General features: G+C 36.0%; 1 protein-coding gene across 9 annotated transcripts in view; it reads right to left on the bottom strand.

The window, feature by feature from the left end:
- Positions 1–26,016, bottom strand: part of TTN (titin) — a 265,304-nt gene that overhangs the window by 83,659 nt on the left and 155,629 nt on the right. For all 9 annotated transcript variants that reach the window (XM_016152571.2, XM_036235757.1, XM_036235759.1 and 6 more), the window contains 45 exons: positions 25,255–25,305; positions 24,254–24,655; positions 23,804–24,082; positions 23,281–23,556; positions 23,009–23,148; positions 22,595–22,721; positions 22,239–22,502; positions 21,694–21,960; positions 21,290–21,553; positions 21,062–21,201; positions 20,776–20,902; positions 20,396–20,662; positions 20,018–20,284; positions 18,919–19,185; positions 18,688–18,827; positions 18,140–18,266; positions 17,214–17,356; positions 13,296–13,419; positions 12,492–12,758; positions 10,741–10,838; positions 9,994–10,162; positions 9,639–9,905; positions 9,264–9,530; positions 8,894–9,172; positions 8,394–8,802; positions 8,165–8,289; positions 7,795–8,061; positions 6,732–7,001; positions 6,339–6,641; positions 5,941–6,243; positions 5,482–5,669; positions 5,276–5,390; positions 4,885–5,169; positions 4,634–4,785; positions 3,830–3,977; positions 3,507–3,684; positions 3,083–3,204; positions 2,707–2,994; positions 2,305–2,601; positions 1,997–2,183; positions 1,422–1,537; positions 1,029–1,328; positions 532–831; positions 337–442; positions 37–233 (listed from right to left, as the gene is read on the bottom strand). In XM_016152571.2, coding sequence (XP_016008057.2) covers positions 37–233; positions 337–442; positions 532–831; positions 1,029–1,328; positions 1,422–1,537; positions 1,997–2,183; positions 2,305–2,601; positions 2,707–2,994; positions 3,083–3,204; positions 3,507–3,684; positions 3,830–3,977; positions 4,634–4,785; positions 4,885–5,169; positions 5,276–5,390; positions 5,482–5,669; positions 5,941–6,243; positions 6,339–6,641; positions 6,732–7,001; positions 7,795–8,061; positions 8,165–8,289; positions 8,394–8,802; positions 8,894–9,172; positions 9,264–9,530; positions 9,639–9,905; positions 9,994–10,162; positions 10,741–10,838; positions 12,492–12,758; positions 13,296–13,419; positions 17,214–17,356; positions 18,140–18,266; positions 18,688–18,827; positions 18,919–19,185; positions 20,018–20,284; positions 20,396–20,662; positions 20,776–20,902; positions 21,062–21,201; positions 21,290–21,553; positions 21,694–21,960; positions 22,239–22,502; positions 22,595–22,721; positions 23,009–23,148; positions 23,281–23,556; positions 23,804–24,082; positions 24,254–24,655; positions 25,255–25,305 — 9,675 coding nt within the window. The remainder of the gene's footprint in view (positions 1–36; positions 234–336; positions 443–531; positions 832–1,028; positions 1,329–1,421; positions 1,538–1,996; positions 2,184–2,304; positions 2,602–2,706; positions 2,995–3,082; positions 3,205–3,506; positions 3,685–3,829; positions 3,978–4,633; positions 4,786–4,884; positions 5,170–5,275; positions 5,391–5,481; positions 5,670–5,940; positions 6,244–6,338; positions 6,642–6,731; positions 7,002–7,794; positions 8,062–8,164; positions 8,290–8,393; positions 8,803–8,893; positions 9,173–9,263; positions 9,531–9,638; positions 9,906–9,993; positions 10,163–10,740; positions 10,839–12,491; positions 12,759–13,295; positions 13,420–17,213; positions 17,357–18,139; positions 18,267–18,687; positions 18,828–18,918; positions 19,186–20,017; positions 20,285–20,395; positions 20,663–20,775; positions 20,903–21,061; positions 21,202–21,289; positions 21,554–21,693; positions 21,961–22,238; positions 22,503–22,594; positions 22,722–23,008; positions 23,149–23,280; positions 23,557–23,803; positions 24,083–24,253; positions 24,656–25,254; positions 25,306–26,016) is intronic.

Here is a 26,016-nt window from a genome sequence, read left to right as displayed (position 1 = left end):
CTAGACAAGATCCTTTGTATAGTCAGCACTACTTACTTGTTGGATCTTCAATTGACAGGATTTCTGTGGGTTCACTTGGGTGACCAACTCCAGCTTCATTTTCTGCCCGAACCTGAAACTGGACCTCTGTGCCTTCAATGACATCAGTTACTCTGAAGTTACAGTCGGGTCCTGATGTCTTTCCAGCTTTCACCCAACGGGTACCTAATTTTTCTTTCTTTTCAATGATATATCTATTGAAATAGCAAAGCATTTTATTACATTAATAGAAAAAAACAAAGTTAAGAATTTTCAGCTATGTGTAAATTATTCTTTACGCAGTAATTTAAATCCTACCTCTGTATTGGTCTTCCACCATCATTCTTAGGTGGTTCCCACTTCAGGTCAACATGTCGCTTTGTCACATCAACAACTGTCAGAGCATAGGGTGGTCCAGGGGTGGCTGAAAGCAAAATATCCAATGGTTAGAAAAACCAGAGGGAACAGTGATAATCCATTACAAATGATGTCACAAAGATTAAGTTAGCATACTAAAGGTGTCTTTGGCCAAGACAGAGTCTTCAATTTCACAGTAGTCACTTTGTCCTATGGCATTTTCTGCAGCTACTCGGAACACATATAAAGCGCCCTCTGTCAGTGGGGTTACAGTACACTTGGTGTCCTTGACAGTTGTGTCCACTGTTTGCCAGCCTTTTCGTCTCACATCTCTCTTTTCCACAATGTAGTTGGTGATGGGGGATCCTCCATCTTTCTCAGGAACTGTCCATTTTAGGTCTGCTGTATTTTTTGTGATATTAATAACTTCAAGCCAGCGAGGTGGTGATGGAGGATCTGAAGAATAAAAGAAAAACAAATTCAATTTTTTATTGTCTAATGTTCAGTTTTCACTAAATTCTCTAGTAATCACTAGGGAATCACATAGCAAGGATGAAATTATCTAGTAATAAATCTTTCATGTTTTTTCATATCGCATTTCTCAGATATATTTTAGAAGAATTTATATACCTTAAACATCAAGAGTGACTTACATAGTTTCTCCCGGCAAAGCACAGGGTCGCTGGGTTCGCTGGGTTCACTTTCCCCAGCCTTGTTCACAGCTCTAACTCGGAATGAGTACTCCTGCCCTTCCATGAGCCCTGGGAGCAGATGCTGAGTGGTGGGAACTCCTTCAGCCACTCGGACCCACTCGTCTGTCCCAGTCTTTAGCATTTCAATGACATAAGACTCAATCTTTGCTCCTCCATCATGTTCTGGCTTTGTCCAATTCAATACTAATGATGTTTTGCCTACATCTTTCACAGTTGGTTTTCCAGGGGGCCATGGAGGATCTGCAAACCAACAAAATGGAATCATTATTCAGGTCTGTCAAAAAGGGGTTAATATGAACTTCAAAATAATCACATAAAATATATGAATAATACCTATGGGGTCTTTTATTAAGATTGGTTCAGTTGATCTACTTGGTTTCCCAGGTCCAGCAAGATTTTCAGCCAGCACACGGAATCTGTATTTCTTCTTATTGGTGAGACCTTTTACTCTGAATCAGAAACAAAGTACCAGTTGAATACCATAATAAGAAGCAGAAATCTCTGCTTACATAGAAGAGGCTGATTTAGTTGAATTATGAAAAATTTATTTGCAAATTTAATTGAAAATATTTCAACATAAATTTGAAATTACCTTTTAACTATCACACATTTTAGGTTTGGCTAAATGTACCAACCTAATTATAATACTATAATAATGACCATTATTATAATATATTGGAAGACCAAACACTTTGAAACTTCCGGAAAGTTAATATTTTGTAGCATTTTAAGAAAAGTATCCTTGGATGCAACATATCATTTTTGAAATTATGTGTTAATAGGAAATATAAGTAAAATGATTATAATTTTTATAGTGATATATAATCATGTATAATCAAAAGGCATACTAAAAAATGAAAATTTTATACACTATTCTTTTAACATCTTGATGGAGATTTTGGGCATACCTGTATGTTGTGTCCTTTATTGGCATCTTATTGCATCTAACCCATTTATCTGTATCAGGATCTAATCTTTCAACCCAGTATCCAGTGATTGGGCTGCCACCATCATCGTCTGGCTCACACCATGTAAGAGTCACTGCATCTTTAGTGATATCAGAAGGTTCTAGGCGAGTTGGAGGTCCAGGTGGATCTATAGACAAGATAAGGACATGTGTTATATGTCCTATATATAAATAAGACACTTAAATCCAAGTTTGACGCAAGTGTTCTTTTTGTTGCTGTTGTTGCCAAGTGATTTATGAGAAACTTACCAAACTGATATTTGGCTGTTATAGGAGCGGCCTGAACTGGCTCGCCAACACCATACATGTTTTCTGCAGCAACTCTGAAGAGGTATTCTTTATTGGGTGTTAATTTGGTTGCCTTGTAGTTTGTATCCTTGACAGTGGATGAGAGCTTGTGCCACACTTCACTGTCTGTTGCTTTTCTCTCCACAACATAGTTTGTGACTTTAGATCCACCATCATCTCGTGGTGGGTTCCATGTCAAAAGACATGACTCATTGGTCACTTCTGTGATGTCAAAAGCAGCAGGTGGTCCTGGTTTATCTGTGGATGACATTACACATGTAGAAAAAAACATTTAGAAAACATTTAATTTTAAAAAGTAGCTGAAATGAGTTTCCTTATTTTGAAAATGAGAGCCTTCCTTACCTAAGACATTTACTTCTACTACAGCAGTGGCTCGACCACAGACGTTCACAGCCTCGATGATGTATGTGCCAGTGTCACTCCTCTTACTATCGACAATAGTCACTGTGGATTTTTTAGGAACATTTTCAATGGTGATTCTTTTGTCCTGCTTCAGAAGCATATCAGCCTTCGTCCAAGTTATTTTAGGTTCAGGTTTTCCAGTTACAGTGGCAGGAAGTTCAATCTTAGTTCCTGCTTTTACAGTGAGACCAGCAAGGAGCTTCACATCAAGGAAAATTTCTGGAGCCTCTGAATTAGAAAAAGATTATTTACAATGTTAGCAAGTTCAAGCAGAAAGTCAGAGGCCTGGTGATAAACGAAAACCAGAAATAAATACCCTGTGTGTCCACAGCCTGGATTTCATCTGTGGGTTTGCTTGGTTTGCTAGCACCTTGCCTGTTCAAGGCCTTAACACGGTAGGAATACCATTTGCCTTCTTCAAGACCTGTTACTTCCATTCTGTCAGAAAACAAAATAAGTTATTTTACTATAATGCATAGAATTGTGTAGTATTCATAGTATTTCCAAAATCCATGCCCTTGATATTATAGTATTCTTTAAATTAATTCTGGATTGCTTCAATATTGTAACTAACGAAAATCCTGAGTAGGGGATGAGTTCAACAGTACTTTCTAAAAACAGACAGGCACGACAGGGGAATTCTGAATGAAAAAACCTAACATTTAGATTTTCCAAAAGAAAGCTCATTTTAGTGAGTAAGAGTAAACATCTGCTCTTGTGCCAAATAATTAAAAACATACTTTGTCTCTGCAACTGGTTCTCCACAGGCAACCCATCGATCAGAACCACGTGGACATTTTTCAACTAAATATCCTTTGATGCGTGAACCACCATCATATTTAGGTGGATCCCATGTTAGGAAGATGCTCTTGGCTGTTCGATCTCTCCATTTAACATTCTCTGGTGGATCAGGTACCGCTATAACATTTGAAAAAGAGAGTCAGTCTTAGATATGCCATCATATTGCCAACCTGTGCCTTTCCCTAGTGCCCTTTAACACTAGGTTTAAAAGCAAAAACAAGTACCAAGAGGCTAGTTTAGAAATCGTAAATAATACACTCACTTGCAGGAGCTGACATATTCACAGGCTCATCAACATATGCAGGTTCCCCAGGGCCACACTTGTTACGAGCACAGACTTTAAATAAATACTCCTTTCCTTGAACAAGATCGGGGACTGTGAATTCTAAGTCAGTCACGAAGTCCATAACCTGGGACAAAGTGATACAGTTAATTAGTTGTTTCCCAAAACCCTTTGCCCAAGTCAAAAGATTTTTACCATGAGCAGGGATAGACATGGAAGTTGTTTTGAATGCTAAGGATTATTTATTTCATATTAGGGGAAAAATTGCAAAGTAAGACATACTATTTGACCCTTAACATAAAGTAAAACTGTTTCACAGTTTGTACACATTAAAAAGTGGTAAAAAAAAAGCCAGTAAATAACACCAGCTTGGTTATTAAAAATATGATTTCCAATCAAGGTAAAAGTAATAATGACTATAAACTAAGGAGAAAAAAAAGGCAGATTAGGCCAACTAAGGCAATCTAGTGGCGTGAGATGTCTGATCACCAGAAGTTAAGTACTTAATGTCCTTAGAATTGCTGATACTTAATAGGGGCATATTGGGTACTTATCAGATACCAAGTAAGTAGTTAAGGTTTTTTTCTTTTAAATAATCTTAATTGAAAATTTGGTAAGGCTTGGTTGAATTACCCGAGGAAGTATTAGCATCAATGCATTCAAAAAAGTTTTTGGTACTTTTTTAGTAGAGAAAGGTAAAAACATAAACTTTGCAGAATTCTGGGATTTCTCCTCTTTTTTTTTTTTTTTTCTGAAGTTGGTGCATCATTGCTAAAAACTCACTTTAGTCCATGTTTTCCGGCTGACTTCTCGCTTTTCAACAAGATATCCAGTTAATGGACTTCCCCCGTCATCATCTGGTGGTTCCCAAGTCAAATGTACTGAGTCCTTGGTTATGTCATCAAATTTCAGTTCTTTGGGTGCACTTGGGCGAGCTGAATAAATATAGTCAGAAGTCAATATAGCAAATAGCTTGAACTAATGTTCGTTACTACTGTCAAATCACTTTAGATAACAAAAGTTTAGTTCCTTACCAATTACATTGACATTAATTTCCCCAGAAATTGCTTTCACCGGATTTTCAAGATACAGTGTATAAATGCCCTTGTCTGGACGTTCACTTGGAGAAATGACAAGTTCGGCATATGCAGATAAAGTTTTCATTTTCACACGGTCCCCTGCTTCTAGAACTTGATCTCCAAAAGACCAGGTTGCAGTTGGCCTTGGATAGCCTGTACTTGGAACCAGGATCTTGATAGGATTTGGAACAATAATTTCCAGACCATCTTTAAAGGCACTTAAGTCCATTGTTGGTTCAACTACCAAGAAGAAAAATTAATGAGTTTTCAATACTGTATTTAAGTCCCTGTTACCCCAAAGCAGCCATGTGCCATTCCCAAATCTAAAAACAAAATATTCATTTACCAAAAGTATCATCAGCAGTTAGAGGACCAAGAATTTCAGATGGATCTGAAACACCAGCTTCATTTTCTGCAGATACTCGATATAAATATTTATTTCCTTTTTGTAATCCAGTAACCTAAAATTATGAATTGATATTTGGTAAAAAAAATATACATTTAAGTCCATGATCATACACTGAATATTGTTTTTAGATGCATATGTCCTACCTTGTAAGTCAGTTCAGGGACCAGTTTCATATTGCAACGAATCCAGTTATCTTTTCCCTCTTCACATCGCTCTATTATATAGCCCAAGATTGGGCTTCCTCCATCTTTCAGGGGAGGTTCCCATGTAAGCTGAACTGATGACTGAGTCTGATCTGAGGAATTTAGGTTCACAGGAGGACTTGGTCTCTCTGAAGTGGAAGAAAGAGTTGGAGTAGACTGTTTAATTCAGTGACAATTTATTAAGACAATGCTGTAATCATTTCTATTCTTCTCTTTAAAATATCAGGTTTACTGTGCTCACTAAATAAAAGTAGTAGGCAAGGCCTATACTTTTATGATTTTCAAATTTTTCTGATGTTCTACATTTTCATTAACTTCTATTTAATTTTACTTATTTTAATCGATAGGCTTGGTTTCTGGGTTTCATGAAGGAGTTATTTACTTTTTTGGTGGGCTTACCAATTGGATCAGCGACTTTGACGAAAGGTGTGGCTGAACTTGGTTTTCCAACTCCAACTCTGTTTTGGGCTCTGACTCGGAAACTATACTCCTGTCCTTCCACCACATCGGTGACAGTTGCAGACAGGTCTTCAGCTCTTACTGTCATGGCTGTGTCCCATCTGATAGAAGTCTTGTCCCTTAATTCAATGACGTAGTTTGTGATCTCAGCACCACCATCATACTCTGGTGGTTCCCATGTCAATGAGACACCAAATCTATTCACATCAGTGATGGTTACATTCAAAGGAGGGCCTGGAACATCTGGATTTCATCACAGAAGAAAACATGGGCTTTGGGTTATATCAAAAATAAAAGCAAAGATAAGCTAGTTTTTCATTTACTTAAAAAGTTCTTACCATATTTACTCCTTGCTTCTACAGGATTGTCAGTTTCCACTGGTTCACCAGTGCCAACTCTGTTTCTTGCACTCACACGGAATAGATACTCAACTCCTCCTTTTTGTAGTCCAGTGACAGTAAACTCACAACTGTCTGCACGGTCAGTGGCCAGAACCCAGGTCTTTCTCTTGATGTCACGTCTTTCAACAACATAACCTATGATTTTGCTTCCACCATCAGTTAATGGTTCTTCCCAAGCAAGGCCCACTTCACCATCAAAAGTTTCTGTTACTTCTAAGTTACGCACTGGCCCAGGAACATCTGAAATTCACATAAATTTTTCTTTTTTAGTGTGCTATCATGCTTTTACTTGTGCTTTGTCAATCAAGTCCAAGTAACTCAAGGACTTACCAATAACTTGTAAATTGATAAATGCTTCTGCTTTCCCGTGTTTGTTCTGAAGCACAATTTTATACCTTCCTTTGTCACCTTTCTGGGCTTCTAAAATTCTGAAAGAAGTTTGTTCAGCTGTAGTATCAACAGTTTTTGAAGACAGAGCTTCATTTTCTTTAAACCACTCAGCTTCTGCTTTAGGGTAGGCATCATAGGGCACCACCATTGTCAAAGGCTGGCCGACATCAACCACAAGGTCTTGATCAGCTGTCTTGATTTTAGGTGCAGCTAGTGAGAAAAATAACATGTGAATGTGTTTGAGTTATTTCTTGTAGTCCAGCTACACTACAGCTTCTTTACTATGCTTTTGTTAGCAAATATTGGTTACATAACCTTGGAAGTATATCGCAGTAACTTTATGGCAGAGAATACTAACTGATTTTAGAGTTCTCATACTGCAAATTATCAGACTAGAAAGTAGAGAATTAAGAATGATATTCAACCATGAAGTCTCCATTTTGTCAAAAAAAAAAAAAAAAACCCAAAAAACAAAGAACTAAATACAGTGTTTTGTTTGTTTGTTTGTTTTTTGTTTGTTTTTTTAAATAAAGTAGTCACCTCACACTTACTTCAAGATAAACCAGACAAACTGTTTCTTATTTACAAGAGGTTAACTAACGGCTTTTTCATAATGACAACCTATAAAGATATCTCAAAGCTTTGGTCAAGATGAGAAGAGATCTATGAGGCACCACGAGGTTTGGGAAAGTAGGAGAATATAAATATTTTTAGGTGTGGGTTTGCTGGGAAGACTCTCAGGGTGCTGGGTTAATTCTAGGAGTTATTTGAACAGCCGCCATGTACTAGGAACTGTTCGAGGTTCTGGCAGGTAAGGAGGAATGCTATCAATTTCCTTTTATTCAAGACACTTTATTGTAAGAGAAATTAGAACTGTTAACAGGTGGATAGGATTTAACAGGGCTTTCGCAAGCATTATCTCATTAATTAACTGTGAAACCTGAAACTTTCACAGTTTCTGTGCCATTGCAAGGACATGTGAAAATAATAGAAAGGGACTTACCTGCCAGTTCAAGCTTAGCTCTGGCTTCTTTGTCTTTGGCAATAAATCTGTATTCGCCCTGGTCACGGGGCCTAATATCACAAATCTGTAACCTGTGTATCTTTCCCTCACTCATCATCTGGTGTTTGTCACCTTGGACAATAATCATGTTATTTCTTAGCCACTGGACTTCCACCTTATCTTTGTTGAGCTCAGCCCAAAAGACAACATCAGTACCAGGGGCTTCGAGAATATCTTGTGGAGGCCTGATGATCTCGACAGGGATTTCTGAAAAGAAAATGTGAAATAAATACAAATATGTTTGTATTTGGATTAACCACCCTTTAAAACTGGTTCTAATATTAAAATTGTCTTTTCAGTTAAAATGTACCTTCCACAAAAAGTCTAGCCCGAGACCTCCTGTCTTCTACTCCACAAGCATATTCACATTCATCATCCAGCCTGCAATCTTTTATAATGAGCCTATGTGTACTTCCATCTTTTTCAAATTTGTATCTGAAAGAAGAGGTCGAATTATCAGTTAGCTTGCATAATGACCACTAAATTGTCAATAATGTATATATAGCTACAGAAATAGAGGTCAAGAATCTTTTGCTTACTTTTTGCCTTCTTTGATTTCTCTCCCATTTCTGTACCATTTTACATTTGCTTTCTCTCTGGAGAGCTGACAGGAGAAGACAGCATCATCAAATTCAGTGACTGTCTGGTCTTCTAAGTGTTCCACAAATTCTGTAGGAGCTTCGATGATGAGAAGCTCAGCAACAGATTTATCTTGCCCAGCAGTTACAATGTATTCACCCTCATCTGGGAAGCCACAGTCTTTAATGGTTAAAGAGTGCTTATATTTATCAATTCTGTATGAAACACGGTTGTCAAAAGCCACCTCTTCTCCATTTTTGGTCCATTTCAGTGTTACATTGAGACGATTCACCTTGCACCAGAATGTGACAGATTTCTTCTCCATTGTTTCAATATCTTTAAGAGGCTCAATAATCCTAAGGTCTTCCTCTGTTGTAAAAAAGAAGGAGAATGTTGATTTTAATTGTTTGCATAACAAAAATTGATTTTAAAGACCTCTAATGCCATACAAGTGACTTACCTTCTACTATTAGATTGGCTGCACTCTTAACATTTTCACCTCTATGATTGGTCAGAGACACATTGTAGTTGGCTTGATCATCCAATCGTGCATCTCTAATTCTGAGGGTGTAGACCAAATCTTTTTGAAGAATAATGTATTTTGAACTATCAAATATGGCTTCTTCATTTCTGAACCATTTGGCTTTGGCACCTTCGGTATTGACTTCACAGTTAAAGACAACTTCTTGTTGTTCTTTTACACGAGTGTCCTTAAGAGGAACTATGATCTTGAGTTTTTCTGAAAGCAACCAATAAGACTCTATATTACAAAGAAGAACCAAGTCACAGATATAAATTTGAGTAAACCCAATAAGCAAAAACAAACTTACCAATTACTGTCAGGTGAGCTGCTGCTCTGGCAGCCCCAACCATGACCACATAAGTACCCATATCTTGTAACGTGGCATCTTTCACAACCAGGATCCTCTTTTTGCCATCAGAAATAATGTCATATTTGTCTCCAGATTCAAGTGTCTTATCATCCCTCTTCCACTGTACTTCAAAGCTCTCCTTTGATATAGAGCAGACAAATTCAGCCTTTTCTCCTTCAAGTATTTCAAGGTTTTGAGGCTTCGAGATAAATTCAGCAGCAAGTTCTTAAAAGAAAAAGTTGCAAATATTCAAAACTTAAGCATTTGTGCCTTAAGCATATGCAACAAACACACATTTTTAAAATAAAATATTATTCATAGAAATTTTCATACCATGTACTTTGACTTTGCCATCAGTTCGAGAACTTGGGAGTCGGCAGTTGTAGCTGCCAGCATCCTCAAGATGGGCATTCTGAATGATCAGAATTCTCTTTCGTCCATCAGTAAGTATTTCATATCTTCCTGTTTCAATGATCTCTTCATCTCCTTTGTACCAAATCACTTCTGCTCCAGGTTTAGAGACTTCACAAACGAGTTTTATAGTGTCTGTTTCACTAACTTCGATGTTGTTAAGATTTTTTGTAAAGACAGCTTCTTCTTCTGCAAGAAGAATAAAAAAATGAGTTAAACAAAAAGTTATAATTTTTTCCAACTCATAAACTTCTGCAAAGAAAGACTTTATTCTTACCCAGTACTGTCAGCATGCCGGAAGTTCTTGCTGTCCTTACTTCACAAGAATATTCTGCTTCATCATCCAGCAGACATTTATTGATGACAAGAATGCGCACTGCTCCCTTAGATATGATGTCATATTTTTTGCCCTTTTTAATTTCAGCACCATCTTTAAACCATTGAACCTATATTTAAGATAAATAAATACCTTTATCTGTTTTGTTCCTTCAGACTTTAGATATCATGCAGACCAAATGCCTTCATTTTCTGGATGTATAAACTGGTACTCAAAGTTGACCTGCTAATGGTAGTTAATGACAAACAGGAGTATTTAGTTGAGACATATGAAATTGATGATATTTGATTATTTTAACCTCAAAAACAGCAATTTCATATGTTTCAAACTAATAATATCTAAATTTCCTGATTGTGAATCCAGTGTTTTTCAAGTAATAATAAATGAATAATTCTAAAAAGAGAACAATTAAATCAGCAACAGATTTATCTTGTCTAGCAGTGACAATGTGTTCACCCTCATCTGGGAAGCCACAGTCTTTAATACTTGGAGTGCTTATATTTATCAATTCTGTATAAAACCTGGTTGTCAAAAGCTACTTCATACTAAAGTAATAATCTCTAAGCTAAAAGTGCGATGACCAGAGACAGGTGAGATTAACTACCCCCCCCCGCCCTATTTTGGCTAAACCAAAAGTAAACATAAAGTTATCTGACAAGAGAAGATCACAACTATATAATCACAGACCTTTGCATTTTCTCGGGAAATTTCGCACTCAAACCGAGCCATTTCTTTTTCTTTAACTTGAAGATCTGTAAGTGGTCTTAGGAATTCCACATGAGGAGCTGTAAAAGAGGGTCATCATATTTCAAAATGAGGTTTCTAGAAATTTACTCTAACATTACTGTGGTACATATTACGAAAAAGTGAGTCTATTGGGGGGGTTTCCATCTTAATAGTCTACAACTGATTTTGAAATCACTTGGAGCTGCCATTCAGGTATGATACTTTGCTACTTACATCTTTGTAGTTTTCATAAAATTATATGTCCAGATAATTATGTCTGTCTATCTCTCTATCATCTATCTATCAATCTATCTATCATCATAACTAACTCAATTCTTCTGAATGCTGGCTAAAAGGAATATCTCTATTGCTACTGCTCCAGAGTTGAAAGTCAATACTGTCAAAGGAAATACCAGTAGCCAATAAACATTATCTTATTTAACGCAGCTAGCATAATCTCTGAGAAGTTAGCAGAATTCAATGATAATGTAGCTTGAAGCACTAGGACCAGTCTTGTCTACAGCAGAGAGGCATGAGTCTGCAACTGAAATCACATAATTCATTTTTTTTTTTAAAAGTCAGCTTCAAAGACGTCACCTATACGTTAGCTGTAACATCCATTAGTGTGACAAAGCAATGTGTCTGTATAGAAGAGTGAATTGTTTTTTTTTACATCTCGTGTTTCATTTATCTCTAGAATTAAGTCAGCAGATGTCTAGGATTGTAGAGCTGACCCCTTGCCTTTCCTTCTTTCAGGGCTCTTTGTGAGTTCTTCCCAAGATGGTTGTTTTTGATCAATGAGATTCTGGGACACAAATGCTGGCTAATAGGCTTGAAGATATATGCTCATTATAGCTGAGCCTTCTTGGAGTAGAGAAAAAGTAGATGACAAAAGGAAGAAGGAGACCCAAGAAGCTACTCTGTCATAGACTAACGCAGAACAACCACAAATTGGAAAGAATAAAACAGTACAAGATCCATGGAAGCACAATCAAAGCCATTATTTTGTAGCTGTTGACAGATAGGGAGCAACTAAACTAAACAGCAAATATTGCACAAAAATGCACACTGAAAAATATTATTCCTAGACAAATAAATGAATGAAAAAAATGAGCTAGCATGCAGTATTTTGAAAAAAGATGTTACATTTTTCTCCAGAGGAAGAGGTAATGCTATAAACCATTAGAACTCTCATCATTCTCAGGACTCAAAGAATCCAGGCTTCTCTCCATCTTCTTACCCATTCTTATTCTCAGAGAAAGCATATGTGAATGGGCTTTATCATATTTCAGCAGACTTCTAGCCATGCTCCTATTCAAACTAAAATTTCATGCTCCTTTTTTAATTGTTTCCTATACCCGATGATTCATTTTTCATTCAAATAAAATTTTCTTTCTGTTCTTTTCTTTCTTTCTTTTTCTTTCCTTTTCTTTCTTTCTTTTTTTTTAAGTATCATGGCTCCCTGAGAAACAGGGAAAGGAGATCAATCTGTCCTTATCAGACCAGATGTAGTAGAAGAACTTTCCTTTTTTCCTGAATACATAAAGGATCAGGTTATGTCAGTACCAATACTATAAGTGGCCAAGAATGCGGTTAGGCCAAGAAGGGCATGCAAAAGGTGTTTTTCTTTCTTTCATTCTTTCTTTATTTTGTTTTATTTTTGGTTATCAAAGAGTTGCAAATGAAAAGTCCCGTGTAAGAAGAATACTTACGCACGACATTCAGGTTACAGGAGGTCTTAAAATCCTTAGCATCGCAAGTGTATGTTTTAATATCCTCTGGGGTACAGCCATGTATGATAAGTTTTCTGACCCTGCCATCAGCGACAATTTCATACTTCTTGCTTTTGAGAATTTCTGTACCATTTTTGAACCATTTCACCTTAGCATTTTCTCTGGATACTTCACATTCCAATACTGCAGTGGCTTCCTCTTCGACCGTCTGGTCCTCAAGAGGCTTAGTGAATTCAACTGGGGGTTCTGAAAGAATCATACTAATTAGCCAAGGCATCTCTCCTTTGCTTCTCGAAGAGTTTCAGTACCTCTTCAACTTTCCTCTAGTACCTCCAGGGCTTTTTCTATTTTTAAGTTTCATTTGTAAGATTTGATTCTGTGTGAATGTTTTTCTCTAATAATAATGTTTCATCATTATTTGTACATACAGAGGAAAAGCATGTTTTAAAAATATGAAACATCAAGGAAATAATAGCCAACTTTTTGGTTATTATTTATAACCAAAATGCTAGATACTGAATTCGAAAATAGTTCTTACTCTTCCAGCTGTTCATTGAAGCAATAAAAACAGTGGGGACAGAAAGAGGAAGTGAAACTTATTTTAGTCAATTTCAACTTTTTTTTAATAGTCTGTGAACTATTTTGTTAGGTCAAAAAGTAAAAATTGACTATTTGGTGGATTTTAATGATCTACGGTATTCAATATATAAAGATAATTGAGAGTTGGCATTATTTGTGAACCTCTGCATTACACATGTTTTTAAAAATAAGCCTTGTAATTACCTTTCACAAAGAGGTTGGCTTCAGTTTTAAAATCTTTTGCTGTTAGTCGGACTTCTCCAGCATCTTCTAACTTTACATCCCTCAGAGTAAGTGTATGAACTTTTCCTTCTGAACGTGTGACCACCTAGTTTTTTGAAAAAATATGCAGTTTAAGAATATTTGAAACATAATCAAATATATATATATATATAATGTGCATATAATATATATAGGTGTATTTAATTCATTTAGGTAAACAGTTCGAAATAGCACTTTACAAGTTGTTTTGTAATCATATACATAACAATATGTATTTCAAAATGATTTTAATTAATAGTTTAGAACCTTTTAAGAAAATTTTAGGCTTTCATAGTTACCCTTACATAATTACTAGGTGACTTCTTATGTTGAAATGCCTATGCAAATTTGTGTGTGTGCATTTAAGAGTGTGTGTATGTGTGTATTATATTTGCCTATATTATGCCACTGGGTTTATATATATATATAAAGGAAGGACTTAGAAAAGCTGAATTGTGAAATGATTGTATATGGTAAGCTGGAAGTAAACCTTATGTTCTAAATGCAAGGTGTTTGCCATGCAACAAGCTAGAACTCATTTATTTCAGCAATTAAAATGATCTTGCAAACCTATTAAACGTGTGTTTAAAATAATTTGTACAATTTCTTAATTTTGTTAAAAAATGCAAATGAAGATACTGACTCTTCTTCTCTTTCATGTATTTGTACCTCAGGACTGGGAAAATCTGGTATCAGACAGGGCTGCCATTATTCACATAGCGATGAACAAATGGATAAAATAACTTTAGAAATAGTTAAAGCAGGAGACCATTGGGATATTAGAATAACAAAGCAAATGCTACCATTACTGTTAATATAGGAATGATAAATTCTGCTTGTAAATGTAACCTTAGGTTATGTGAAGGTGTAGTCTGTAGCAAAATGAATTGTCAAAAAGAATACACCGCCTTGATATGGGCTGTCATTAAGTTCCATAATTGTGGTTTGCACAACTGAAAATCAGGACAGGTCCATTTTGACAGGAAGGAGAAGTCAATTGGAGGTTCTTCTAGTTCTACCATCTAAAATTCCATAAGATGCTGTGTTCTGTCTGTCATCGACTGATTTTACACTGCTTAAGAGTTCATTTAGAGTTAAGAATAATGTAAACATTTTTATAAGTAGGACTATTTACTATGCTGATAAAAAGGAAGGAGTCAGGAATAAAGTTTCATATAAAAGTTTTTCCTCAGTTAAGAGCTGGGCATTGTTATTAATATAACTACCTTAATAACTGAGAAAGGCCAAAAACATAATAAGGGAAAATAAACGGGTAGGAAAAATTAATTAAGATATATCCTAGGAACACGGCTATTTATTCAAGGATGTGGTGCTCAAATGGGAAAAATGTTTTTATAATGACATTTCAATATAAATTTTGAAAGTAATTTTGGACTGTGATTTATGGCTACTTAAAAAAGTATCTCAGATTCTATCCCACCCATAGATATATATTATAAATTAACACAGCTTATCATCTGAATTCCTCTGAGGATACTCTAGAAATTTCTATTACCAAGAACTTGGCTCAGAACACAGTGGTTCTCAATAAATTGCCCAAACACAATGTACCTTGATTATGTTAAAAAAATAAAATAAATAAATAAACAAGCACCTTGTAAAAATAAACCAATAAAATGAATGCTGAAGATTCTGTGGCGGATTATATAAGAATAATGTTAGCTATTATCCTTTTAAAATATTGTTAACTTATAAGGGAAGCGTATTGCTATAATAGACATTATGACTGTGACCAAGCTATTAAAGTTTCCATACAAAATTGTCAAAGGCCCTTTAGGACTTAGTAATTCTTTCTTGGATTGATGGCCAAAGGAAAAAAAAAAAAAAAAGAAAACATCCATTTCTAAAATTTTCTCTGTTAATTTCTTATTCCAACAACTTGTTTTTGTTTGGTTGGTATAATTTAGGAGGCTAAACATTTCACAGAGTAAAGATGAAAGTCTTGAATTAAATTGATACTAGCAGATTTGTTCTGATGGGTTTAATTCAAACAAAACTTGAAAATGTAATAAAATGACCTTATTACTTCTTGGTTTATGTTTAAATTCGTTTTAAAAAGGGACATTTAAATAATAGAAGAGGAAAGTGATAAAAGGCTGAAGTATTTTGGGTGGCTAAACTAAAGGATTAAAATTCCTGTGCCAAGAGACACAAAGAAGCCCTATTTAGAATTATAGTAAGGTGATCCCTTTTAACTCAAAAAATAGTTTGCTGACAATGAGAAATATACATATCTTTTCTGAGTAAAAGAAATGTAGATAAGATTTTATGAGTCTACATTTTAAATTAAAACAATTTTTAGATTAAAACTAATGAGACTGATCCTTTAATAAAGAGCTCTCATTTTACCAAAAGATATTTAGTAGCAAAAGAATAATATCATTTGTCCTTAAGCAATGTTTCTATTTTCGAATTACAAATTTATAGATCAAGAAAGGATCTTAAAAAGTCAACTGAATCTCTGCCTTTAGACATCAAAGCAATTAAACCATACTTTATGGGATGAATGTACATTTCAAGAAAGCAAACTTGAAGGTAGAGATTCTTTCATTACCCAGTTCAATATTTAGATCTCACTGTAAGGGATGTTTTCACATATGGAAGTTAACTTTCATGCTACAATGTGAACATATGGTTGCTTTTTCTATTCTTGGTAAAAAAGGAGACCGATTGGTGATTCTTGTCTGTGTAACAGGCAGACTTTTATCTCCTAGATGGCTGTTACTGTATTTACTCTTTAATTTCTTAGGTAGAGTACTAGTTTTTGTTTGTTTTAGAACAGTTGTTCAAAGGCATTTGCCTTCTAATATCGCAATCAACTTTGTGGCTCTTTGTTGAACTGATTCCCTTGTTAATTATATTCCTGTAAGTCTTAAAGTTTGATTTGTATTGAAGTGTTTGTTGATGGCACATTCAATATTATTTCTAAAATACTGGGGAAAAAATGCTAGAGAATAATGAACTGTCCTGTGCTTTATTTTCAACCCATGTTGGACATTTTCTATATATTGTATTTCAAAAAATCAAAATTAATGATGAATTATCAAGATAATTTAAACACACACAGCGTTTTGGGTGCAAAATTCATAACTCCATTTAGATAAATTATATTTTAGGCTTACCAAAAAAAATTACCTTGGTTTTTACTTATGGGTAAATCTTGGGCATAGAAAAGCTAACACCAGGAGCTTGTTATTTCCTAAAACTTCTTAAAGTATTTTTGATTATATATATAGATAACCACAGCGCCCTCTTTCTTGTCAGTACCATTGGTTGCACTTTAAATAGTCCACTTGCATTCCAGAATTTGCACAGCTCAAAGTCCTTCAGGGTTAAAAATAGCTTAGGAAAATGCTTAAAGTGCAAATCTGCCTAGAAGTTATCTCAGCTACTCGATCAACTGCCTGAAATGGAATTTCAATCCTCTCCTCTTAATCCCCTTCTATGCAGAACACTGGATAGCATGGGGAGAATTAGTCACAAAACTTTTTCATGCTTCGTTGTTACAGCGCATCCAAGTCTTTCTGATTCTTCCTGTCTTCCAGTTAATCAAACTATCACTGATAGCTAATGAACGTTTGCCTTGTCTTCAAAAAACTAACAACTGATTGTAATTTAATTTTTTATTTCCATTTCAATAAAAACATCATCAGGTTAAACCCAACAAAAATGTGAAGAACCTGCTTTACAGTTTCAGCAGAAATCAGACTAGAGTAGGAAAGAGAAAGGCGAAGGGAGTGGAAAGGATATGAGAAGGAACAAAGAATAGGGAACATACAAGTAAAGACGGAACTTGGGAGAAAAAGAGGAAGACAAAACAACCATATGTCCGCTTTTTACCTTATCGCTGGGCTCCAGTTTCTTCCCTTTGAGATACCATTCCACTGGGATATCCTCGTAAGAGAGTTCACAGTCGAATGTGGCTGTTTCCCCTGCAGTTACTGTGACATCCTTCAGAGGCCTCAGAAGACCAATTACTCGTGCTTTGCGAGAGGAAGGAAACAGCTCGGAATTACTCATTTTGTAATTCCAAAAGAATACATACAGACTCAGTAATTAATCCTTATGGTTGCTTTCTTCAAGAAGAAAGGAGCCACAGAACTGGCCACTATTTTAGCTCCCATGTGCACATGGCCGCTGGTGCTGAGAAGGGGAGAACCGGTGGCCAGAGAGTGGGTATTCGTAGGGGCCCATTCGTTCTGATCTACAAGGTCAGTGGGAAATTTGTGCTGCATTTGTCTCTCTGCCAGGCGTCAAGTTCCTCTTGCTACATAAGGTATGTGACTTCCAAAATAACTAAGACTCTGATTGGGAGAGGACAAGGGCCTCTCAATCACATAGCCTGTCCTTAGCCATCAAACACTTTGCACTTTCCAAAAAATGTTAGCCAAATGCTCTCAGCCTCCCTTCTTGAGACTGATATGCCCACACAGCAAAGTTTTTCTTTATAGTGCTACAGCTGAGCAGCCACTTGAAGAATGTGGTCTATTAGGGTTAAATTTCTTAGCTAGATCCTTATAGTGTGTATATCTACTCTGAACGAAAGGATTACAAAATAGGAAAACTGGACTTGTTTAAATTTCCTTTGTTCAGATGGAAAGGTCAATGACATATATGTATGAAGATGTCAAAGAAGTAAATACAAGAAAGCCAGTTTCTGTACTTTCATAATATTTTTCTTAATTAATAATTCCAATTAATTTCACTCACATTCATATTCTGCAAAAGTGTATACTGGAAATTCAGCAGAAGCATGCAATACTTACGTTTCACTCGGAGGTGGGCACTAGATTTAACATTGGCAGCTTGGAAATCCACCCCACCAGTCTGATCCAGGCGGCAGTTGTGCAAAATAAGCACGTGCACTTTGCCTTCTTCCTTAATCTCACAATCCTGCACCAAAAGAGAGAAAAGGTTTCGTAGGAAATAATTTTCACTGGGATTTTTTTTTTATGAGGATGAAATATCTTAAAGGAGTGCTAATAATAACTGGTGAGACTTCATATATAAACTCTGAACTTTTTCTGTGTGAACTAAGGCCTACATGTACCACTATGAAAACAATGTTTATTTTAGTTATATAATTCTGAACCAATTAGCAGCATCACCAAATACCTACAACCTTCTACCCACTATGCTGGAACAAAAATAATGCAAGTGTTGCTGTCTGAGCCCATTCAGAGACCCTAACATCTCTCTGTGCCTGAAGGTCTGACAGAGAATATGATCTCATGTTTGCACTCTGGCTTATTGCCTGTCCTTTTCTATTTCACACAGCTCCTCTAGGTGTTGACAAGTTCAGAAATAGCCTTACAGGTGTTTGGAGTAGTGCCTCTCCCTTGAGCTTCCAGTTGGCATGGATATCATCTTCAGAGATTTCAGTTTCAAAACGGGCCGTCTCAGTCTCCATCACCTCCACACTGTACAGGGGTCGCACCATTTTAATTTCCCGATCTAGAAAAGTGAAGGGTCAGTATGTATTATTAGCCCGTGCCAGAATTAATCCCAATAGCTTCAAAAGTGTAACTCATGGAAATTTTCTCACCTTCAATGTCAAGCTTTCCTGAGGTCTTATCTGTCCCACAGTCACAGGTGTACTGTCCAATATCTGATTTTAAGGCTTTCTTTAGGATTAGCATGCGCTTCTTGCCATCTGCCTTAATGATAACATTTTTAGATGGCTTTATTTCCTCTCCACCCTTAAACCACTTCACTGGGGCATCCGGTTTGCTAATTTCGCACTGTAGAATCACTTCATCTTTCTCTACGGCAGTATAATCTTGAAGCTTTCCTGTAAAGTATGGATCTCCCTCTGCAAGAAAAATGTAAGTGAAAAAATTTCATTAACCACTTAGGGAAATGACAACCTCTTGAAGAGTTCAAGAGGCAGCTCACAGAGTTCTGGGCATGTGTTAAAACTGTACCAAAAGCTCACTCATTTATTATGTTCAAAAGTTCTCTAAATGTTAGAAAGGGAAGAAATGCATGGGATTTATCAAGATCCAATCCATCTGTATTATATTTTGAAGTATTATTAGCAGTAGTTTGAAAGATACTATAAAATTTACCTTCAAATATAATTATGTGCTCCTTCATTATTTGGCTAAATTTCAAATTTCTTAGCAAATCTATTATGTTTTATTTACCTTTATGTTTTTAGATTCACATCATTAGTTTTTCTTAATATCAACGAATGGTTTGCCTGTAATAGTTCCTATATATGTTAAACTTCATATGTAATCTTGATATTAAGGCATTAAGGGGAACAGTGAGGTTTATTAATGTATGTTCTGTGTTTCCTCTTATATTAAAAACTTAAAAAAACATTTTTCTGAAATAATTTTGATAAAGTGAGAAGATAGAAAGTTTTCATATTCTTATTTTAAACATGACAGGGCTCAGTAATTCAGGGTTTTACTTATGATTTTATCTGTCTCTTTTGTAAGCCCGAGACTTCATTACTTTAAATCTTCATATTTTTAGGAAAAATATTTTAAAAATAAACCTGATAACACGTGATAGTTTCTTAAGGACAGGGGCTACTTTTATGCAATAGAATACTTGGAAGACTATTTTAAATACTAGGTACTCCACAGATTTCTGCTGAATCTAGTGCAATAAATTAAATTGAAAAAAGCACCTACCAAGCACCGTGAGTTTAGCTTCTGAACTTAACTCCATAGCTTCTACTTTAATTTGAGAGGTATCATCAAGGGTGAGGTCTTTGAATGTAATCGAATGAGTTTTCCCCTCATTGTGCATTGAGACCACCTTGCTGGTATGCAGGCGCTGGTCATTCTTGAACCATTTCACTGGGATGTTGTCGTGGGACAGCTCCACAGTGAACACAGCACTTTCCCTCTCTTTGGCTGTTACATCCTTAAGGGGAGTAAGGAATTTAAGCCGGATTCCTATTAAGAAAAAAAAGGCAAGCTCATTAATTCTAGTGCTTTAAGGAGGAAATTTAAAAAAAAAAGTAAAAAAAAAATTTTAAAGGTGGTTTATCTGATTAAAATATTCACCTTCAATGATCAGTTTGCCACTTGTGTGCTTATCTTCAGCTTCGAACATGTATTTGGCTTCATCTTCAAAAGCAACTGATTTGATCACCATTGAATGCTTAGTACCATCCTTTATAAGCTCAAATCTGTCGTCCCCTGTGATTTCCTGGGTTCCTTTCAGCCAACGGTAGGTTTTGGGCTCCCTGGATACTTCACACTCAAACTTAGCTTCATCTTTCTCGAAGACTTTAACATCACTGAGAGGTGTGATGAAGATAAGTGGCAATTCTGAAAGGAAAAGAGGGTGTGGATGAAGCCAGAATAAGCTTCCATTCAGTTCAGGGTCTTGTAGAAAATCTTGCAAAGGAAATACAAAAGGGTGGCCGACCGGCAGAACATACCTTTCACTTTCAGATTGGCTGCAGATTTAGCATTGGCAGCCTGGAAGGACACCTCTCCTGTCATATCTAGCTGACAGTTATAAAGGACCAGAGTATGCTTTTTCCCATCCTCGATGATTTCACAGTCCTGTTTGGAGTGAAGGTTAGAAGAAAGAGAAAGAAAAACATCATTTTCATAACTGGTTATTCCTAAAAATCTTCAAAAGATTTCATAGCAGAGCGTATCTTTTTCATCTTCAACAGTCAAACAAGCCTCCACATGTATGATCAGGTAATCTTGACTTACAGGGGATGCAGTTAAAGGCTCTCCTTTTAACTTCCACTCGCCGTGAACATCTGGCTCAGAAAGTTCAATTTCAAAGCGAGCTGTTTCACCAACGAACAATTCTACTCCATACAGAGGTTTTTCCACTTTTATTAGTCGAGCTGAAATTATACCAAGCATTGTTAGAATGATTGAACAAATAAACTGCAGGTTCAGATAGGGCAAATTTAAAAGTTTTGAGCAACTCACCCTCAACATTAAGATTCGCTTTTGTCTTGTCTGTGCCACAGTCACATACATATTCGCCTTTATCTTTAAGTTCTGCCTTTTTGATTTTTAAGACGCGGTGCAGGCCATCCGACTTGATAGAGTGTTTGAGTGAAGGAACAATCTCTTCGCCGTCTTTGAACCATTTCACTGGTACATCTTTGCTCACTTCACACTTCAGAATAATCTCATCCTTTTCAACGCCAGTTTTGTCATGTAATTTCACAGTGAAGTAGGGATCAGCCTCTGTGAAAGATATTCAGCAGATAATCAGACTAATGTGAAAATGAAAGTCTATTAAAGAGGTACAGGTTGCAAAATATTAAGCTACTACCCACTCCCACCATCTAAAAACTGGCTATCTAGTTATAGTCAGTCACATTTACCTAAGACTTTCAGGTGGGCTGTGGAGCTCAGGTCTTTAACTTGAGCTCTTATCTGGGATATATCATCCAGTGTCACTTCTCTCATTTCCAATTTGTGAGTCTTGCCCTCAGATGAGATGAGCACAGTTCTGCTCGTGTGGAGTTTGGCATCATTTTTGAACCAGACTACATGCATTTTTTCATGGGAAAGTTCACAAACAAAAGTTGCCGTTTCACCTTCTTTCACTGTTTGATCTTCAAGAGGTGATATGAATTTCAGTCTGACACCTACAATGCAAGCATGGATAATATGCTCAGAAAAACAATTTACTTTCAGAAATATTCCACTCTAATTAAAAGGATTTCACATGGCACTTATTTATCCATCTTTTCAAATGGAGCTACTCTCCATTAAGAAAAATGGGGTTGTTATGGTGGCAATGTAAAAGTAAAGTCACAGTGCCAGTCGTCACTTGCAGCTATTAGAACACAGTGTTCTATCTCTAAAGTAATATAATTGTGTGCCTAAATATGGGATGTTATAGTCAGATCTCATCAGCTCTAACCTGTAACAAATAATCGTGCTGAGGTCTTCTTGCCATCCACTTCCGCAGTATAGACACCTTCGTCATCAAAATGAGAATCATTGATTACAAGAATATGTTTCTTTCCGTCAGCAATGATGTCAAACTTGTCAGATGACTTGATTATATCAGGTCCTTTAGACCATATGACATTTGCCTCTCGAGTGAGTACACATTCAAATCGAGCCTGTCGCCTTTCTGGAACAGTGACATCCTTCAGTGGCACGGCAAAGTCAAGTTCGATTTCTGAAAATTGAAAAGTAAGAATGAGATTTTTCAGAATGCAGAGAGACATGAAATGAAGTTGAGGCCACTCCTTGAGTTCTAAAAGCCCATACCTTTTACTGTCAAAATGGCAGTTGTAACTGCATTAAGTGCCTGGTAAAGGACTTCACCAGCTTGGTCCAGTTTGACTTTGTGCAAAGTTAAGAAACGTTTTCCACCTTCTGCTTTGATTTCACAAGTCTGAAAAACAATAGTTTTATTAGGCATTTAAATGAGATAAATTTGTTAGAGGAGAAATGTTTCAGATACAGATTTCTATAAAGTTTAAAAAATTACTACTGATAAAAGTAAAAACACTTTGTCATAAATTTTCTTCTAAATGACCAAGCAGTCCACAAATAGCGCATCAAATTTCTTCCCCTTTGAGACTTAAGTAACTCTGTCATTTTGGAACCAAATCTGAATGTCACACCTGGACACAGAAGGTTATTTTATATGACTGACAACTTAAAATGAGAATTACTCACAGGTGAGGGCCTTAGAAGTTCTCCCTTCAGTTTCCATTGTCCAGGAATGTCTTCTTCTGAGATTTCTGCATCAAAGCTTGCACTTTCTTTTTCATAAATGGTAACGTCCTCTATTGGTTTAAGCAATTCGACCTCACGATCTGTATTGGTCAAGAATGAAATATGATAATGCTTTAAATAGTTTAACAATGCTTTGCTTTCATGGTGTTCCCCCCCCCCCCATATGCACACACAAAATCTATTTTTTAGAATAAAAGGTAAGATTTTTATACCTCCAAGTGTCAGCTTTGCAGGGTATCTTTTCCCTTCGATTTCCACTGCATATTCATCGATGTCTTCTGGAACAGCATTCTTAATTTTGAGGTATACATGGTTTCCCTCTTTCACTATCTCAGTCTTGTCATTTGGTTCCCAGGGGATTTCATCATATCCTTTGAACCACTTAATGTTTGGAGTATCCCTTGCTATATGACAGGTGAAAACAGCCGTCCCCTTGGGTTTCACATGTTGATCTCGTATGGGTTTCACCAGCCAGTCTCTTATGACTTCTGTATAAAAACGAGGTCAGAAAAATAATTATGATCTGAACAAGCAATATAAGTAACTTCTTTGGTCAATTTCAGAAATGGAAAAAATTTTCAAAACCAGACATGATTAATTTGCTGAGTTATTGATATTCACCCTCTTAGATAAGGTACAAGACTGCTGACATTCTGATACTGGGAAATAAAATGCTTTCTTCCACTTTCTTAGCATAATATTAAGCAGAACAAAATTTCCCCGCAAAGTACTAACCTACTACTTTTACACAGGATGAACATTCCAGGTTGTTGGCGTTTTCCACAGTAACTGTATATGTGCCAGCGTCATAGTCATCTGCATCATTGATGGTCAGGGCCCGCATCAAGCCAATGACCCCAGGTATAATTTTGCCAGGTTTTTCCGTCACAATCTTCCCATCCTTCCTCCAGACCACATCACGCTCTTTGTTTAACTCGCAGCTTAAGTACAACGGCTGCCCTTTGACTACTGTGACTTCCTCTTCAAGTGTTTTTACAAAACGCACAGGAAGTTCTGTGGAGAATTTCAGTGTTAAAAATCTAAGACTTTTCAATACATACAATATTTTCAATGAAATAAAACTTGGAAATACGAGGTTTTTTTCTCAAATTACAATAAAAGTTACTACTCAGGTTTATTGTATTAATGTTGAATATGGACCATATTCAGGAGACCAGAAATTACCTTCTACAATCAGTTTAGCTGTGGAAGTTTTTTCTTTATTTCCCAAACGTAAAACACAGGTGTATTCGCCAGCGTCAGAAAGTTGAACATCAATAATATGCAGCTTTCTGTCTTTACCATCTGCAATGAATCTGTGCTTTGGGCTCTCACGAATGTTGCTACCATCTTTCATCCAGCTTGTAATTGCAGTGGAAGGGGAGACTAAACATTCAAAGATTGCAGAAGAGCCAACCGACTCTGCTTCAGTTAAGACGATGTCTTTGATTTCTTTCACAAACTTTAGTGGCACAGCCTTTAGCTGGTAGGTGAATGGAGCTTCATCAGGAGGTTTCTCCCCACCACTTCCTGGTCTCAACTTTTTCCTTTCAGCTTCTATTGGTGAAGGTGTCTTTTTGGCTACACCTAATTCAAAATAAAATTAAAATTTGATTTGGCATTTCCGTAAGGGTCAGAAAGTGCATATTTAGCTGTCTGCTGGATAAAACCAGTGATAGAACAACTACAAGACAAGAACAGAAAATTAAAGACTAGGCAATTGAAAGGTCAATTGAATTTATACTGCCTTCTTCCAGACAGGAATATGAGATGGCATGAATAATAAATGTTCTTCATTTTCTCACATTTTTAAACCCAAGTATAAAATGTCTTGATTAATGACTAATTATTTTACTTGTCACGTATAAATATCATGTATATGAAGAATGAAGCTAAGAACTTCATTCATTATAGAGTTCATTATGTTAAAATATAATTGGTTATATATACTTGAATAACATTAGAGGTGTACTACTAAAAATATCAGAAGACATACTAGTTTTAGCAGAATCAATTAGGAATAGTAAAGTGTTATAAATTTTGAATTTCTCCTCTTGAATATAAAGTTACCTTTGAATATAAAGTTTCTCTTTACATTCTATTCATTCCCTAAATGTATCCCTAAACATTCACTAAGGTATAGTGATACAGTAGGTTATGATTCAGGCACAGAAAATGAATCTTACCTTTGATGGGACCTTTAGGTTTGGCAGCCTCCTCTTTAGGTGTTTTAGCTTCTGAAATAAAGATAAAACTCAACATTTAAGCAACGTTTACATTTATTTCATGCTTCATAAGCTATGTGAGGTGAGCCATGCTCTTTATTATAAGTATAACACATAAAAAGAACTGGCTTTATTTATATGGATTCTATGGAGAAAAGATATTTGTAGTAGATATTTTTGATATTTCCAAGAAGGCACATTCAGAGAATGATGTGATGAAGCTAAATTGCCAACGTTCTTAGGATTAAAAAATTATTTTCAATAAGTGCTTTTATTCTTTCTGGAAGGCATGCTCTTGCCTTGTGAGGAAGAGTTTTACTCTTGTCTAAATATGCAAAGTATTTTATATGTTTATGTGTGTGTGGGTTCTGTGAACCAAGGAAAAAAGCTTTCATCAATAAGAAATCAGTGTAGGCAACAACACTAAAAAAAAAATAGGGCCTAGATGTACATATGTATGATTCCTTTGAAATTTTCTCTTAATTCGACAATGAACTAAGGCAGAAGCAAGGCAGTTCCTACATTTAGAGTTTAATTTAACTATAAATTCAGGAGCAGTATAAACTGTAGAAGCAACCCCTGGAGATGCAAGAAAAGCTTTTAATTTTTACACATACTTAATTAGCTCAATGGCAGTTACCATCTTTTTCTGAACTAAAATAAAAAAAATCACATTGAATTATAAAAGTTTAAAAGAATAATGCCAAATCATAAATATCAGTG

Source organism: Rousettus aegyptiacus, unplaced genomic scaffold (genome assembly GCF_014176215.1).
Source record: "Rousettus aegyptiacus isolate mRouAeg1 unplaced genomic scaffold, mRouAeg1.p scaffold_m13_p_2, whole genome shotgun sequence".
In the NCBI taxonomy this organism is placed as follows: Eukaryota; Metazoa; Chordata; class Mammalia; order Chiroptera; family Pteropodidae; genus Rousettus; species Rousettus aegyptiacus.
Note: the sequence above shows the minus strand (reverse complement) of the source record. Positions and strands in the feature narration are given on the sequence as shown.